A 1569-nucleotide genomic window follows, 5' to 3' on the forward strand; every position below is an offset into this window, starting at 1 on the left:
GTACACACATGCACAGCTCAGGTACACACGTGCACACCTGCACACACGTGTGGATCACACATGTGCAGGACTGGGGCCCATCCACACCCCTGTGCACAGCTCAGGTACACACGTGCACACCTGCACACACGTGTGGATCACACATGTGCAGGACTGGGGCCCATCCACACCCCTGTGCACAGCTCAGGTGGTCACACACGTGGTGAATGAGGTCAACCTGTGCACATACATGTGTGTGGAGCAGGTGCACACACGCACAGCTCAGGTACACACGTGCACACCTGCACACACATGTGTGGATCATACATGTGCAGGGCTGGGGCGCAACACCCCCCTGTGCCCAGGTCAGGTACACACGTGCACACCTGCACACACGTGTGGATCATACATGTGCAGGGCTGGGGCCCAACACCCCCCTGTGCCCAGGTCAGGTACACACGTGCACACACACACACAGTCATACCCCTGCACACCACACGTGTGCACATACCTGCCCCCCAGACCCCCCCCATTCCCACCCCAGTGCCCCCAGCCCTCCTCCCCTCCCGGGGAGTTTGGGGGCCCCTCACTGCAGGGGTTTGGGGGAGGGGGTTTGGGGGCCCCTCACTGTGGGGATCTGGGGGGGGCGTTTTGGGGACCTCTCAGTGCAGGAGGTTGAGGGGAGGTTTGGTGGGAGACTTGGGGGTCCCTCACCACAGGGGTTTGGGGGCTCCTCACTGTGAGGGTTTGGGGTGGGGAGGTTTGGGGATCCCTCACCATGGGAGTTTGGTTTGGGGGGCTCCTCCCCATGGGGGTTTGGGGTGGGGGGTTTGGTTTTGGGGTTGTTTTGGGGGTGTCTCCCCGTGGGGGTTTGGTGCAGGGTGGCTCTGGGGGTCCCTCACCGTGGGCCCGGCGGGCTGCAGCTGCAGGATGACGGCCGAGGCGTGCTGGAACTTGCGGGGGGGGGCGGCGTGGCAGCTGCCGGGGTGCCCGTTGGGGGGGCCCCCCTCGCCCCCCGCTCCCTGCAGGACCCCCGCCTTGGGCTGGGGGGCGGGGCCGGGGCTGGCAGGGGGCAGGGGCTGCAGCTGGGGGGCACCGGGGGGGGCCGGGGGGGGCTGCCCGCGGGGGCCCAGCGGCTGCTGCTGCTGCTGGATCACGAACTGCTGCTGCTGCTGCTGGGGCTGCACCGGCTTCGGGGGCTGCTGCAGGAACTGGGGGGGCTGCAGCGGGGCGTAGGCTGCGGGGACAGCAGGGGGACAGGGACCCCCCCTTTGTCACTGCCACCTCAGCCCCAAGGGACCCCCCCCAGGATCCTCCCCCCAAGGTGCTGCTCGCTCTGGTGCCCACGGACACATCCTGTGCCAGCACCTGCCGCTGCTGCAGGATGGGGGGCTCGGGCTGCCCCGGGGTGGGGGGGCCACATTTTGGGAGCCCTGCCAGTACAGCACCCCCCGGCTCCAGCACCCCATGGCCCACACCCTCACTGCCCCAGCCCCCCGCACCCCTCTGCAGGGGCTCACCCTGGGATCCTGTGGGTGCTGAAACCCAGACCCTGCACCCCACAGGACCCCAGGATCCCATGGGTGCTGA

The 1569-nt window shown here is 67.9% G+C and overlaps 1 protein-coding gene across 1 annotated transcript in view; it reads right to left on the reverse strand.

The window, feature by feature from the left end:
• Nucleotides 1-881: 881 nt before the first annotated feature.
• Nucleotides 882-1569, reverse strand: part of LOC108510471 (polyhomeotic-like protein 2) — a gene marked incomplete at its 3' end in the record, with an annotated part of 4390 nt that continues 3702 nt past the window's right edge. Inside the window, exon 5 of the mRNA XM_017840149.1 lies at nucleotides 882-1022. Coding sequence (XP_017695638.1) covers nucleotides 882-1022 — 141 coding nt within the window. The remainder of the gene's footprint in view (nucleotides 1023-1569) is intronic.

Source organism: Lepidothrix coronata, unplaced genomic scaffold, assembly GCF_001604755.1.
Source record: "Lepidothrix coronata isolate B3197 unplaced genomic scaffold, Lepidothrix_coronata-1.0 Scaffold970, whole genome shotgun sequence".
Taxonomy (NCBI): Eukaryota; Metazoa; Chordata; class Aves; order Passeriformes; family Pipridae; genus Lepidothrix; species Lepidothrix coronata.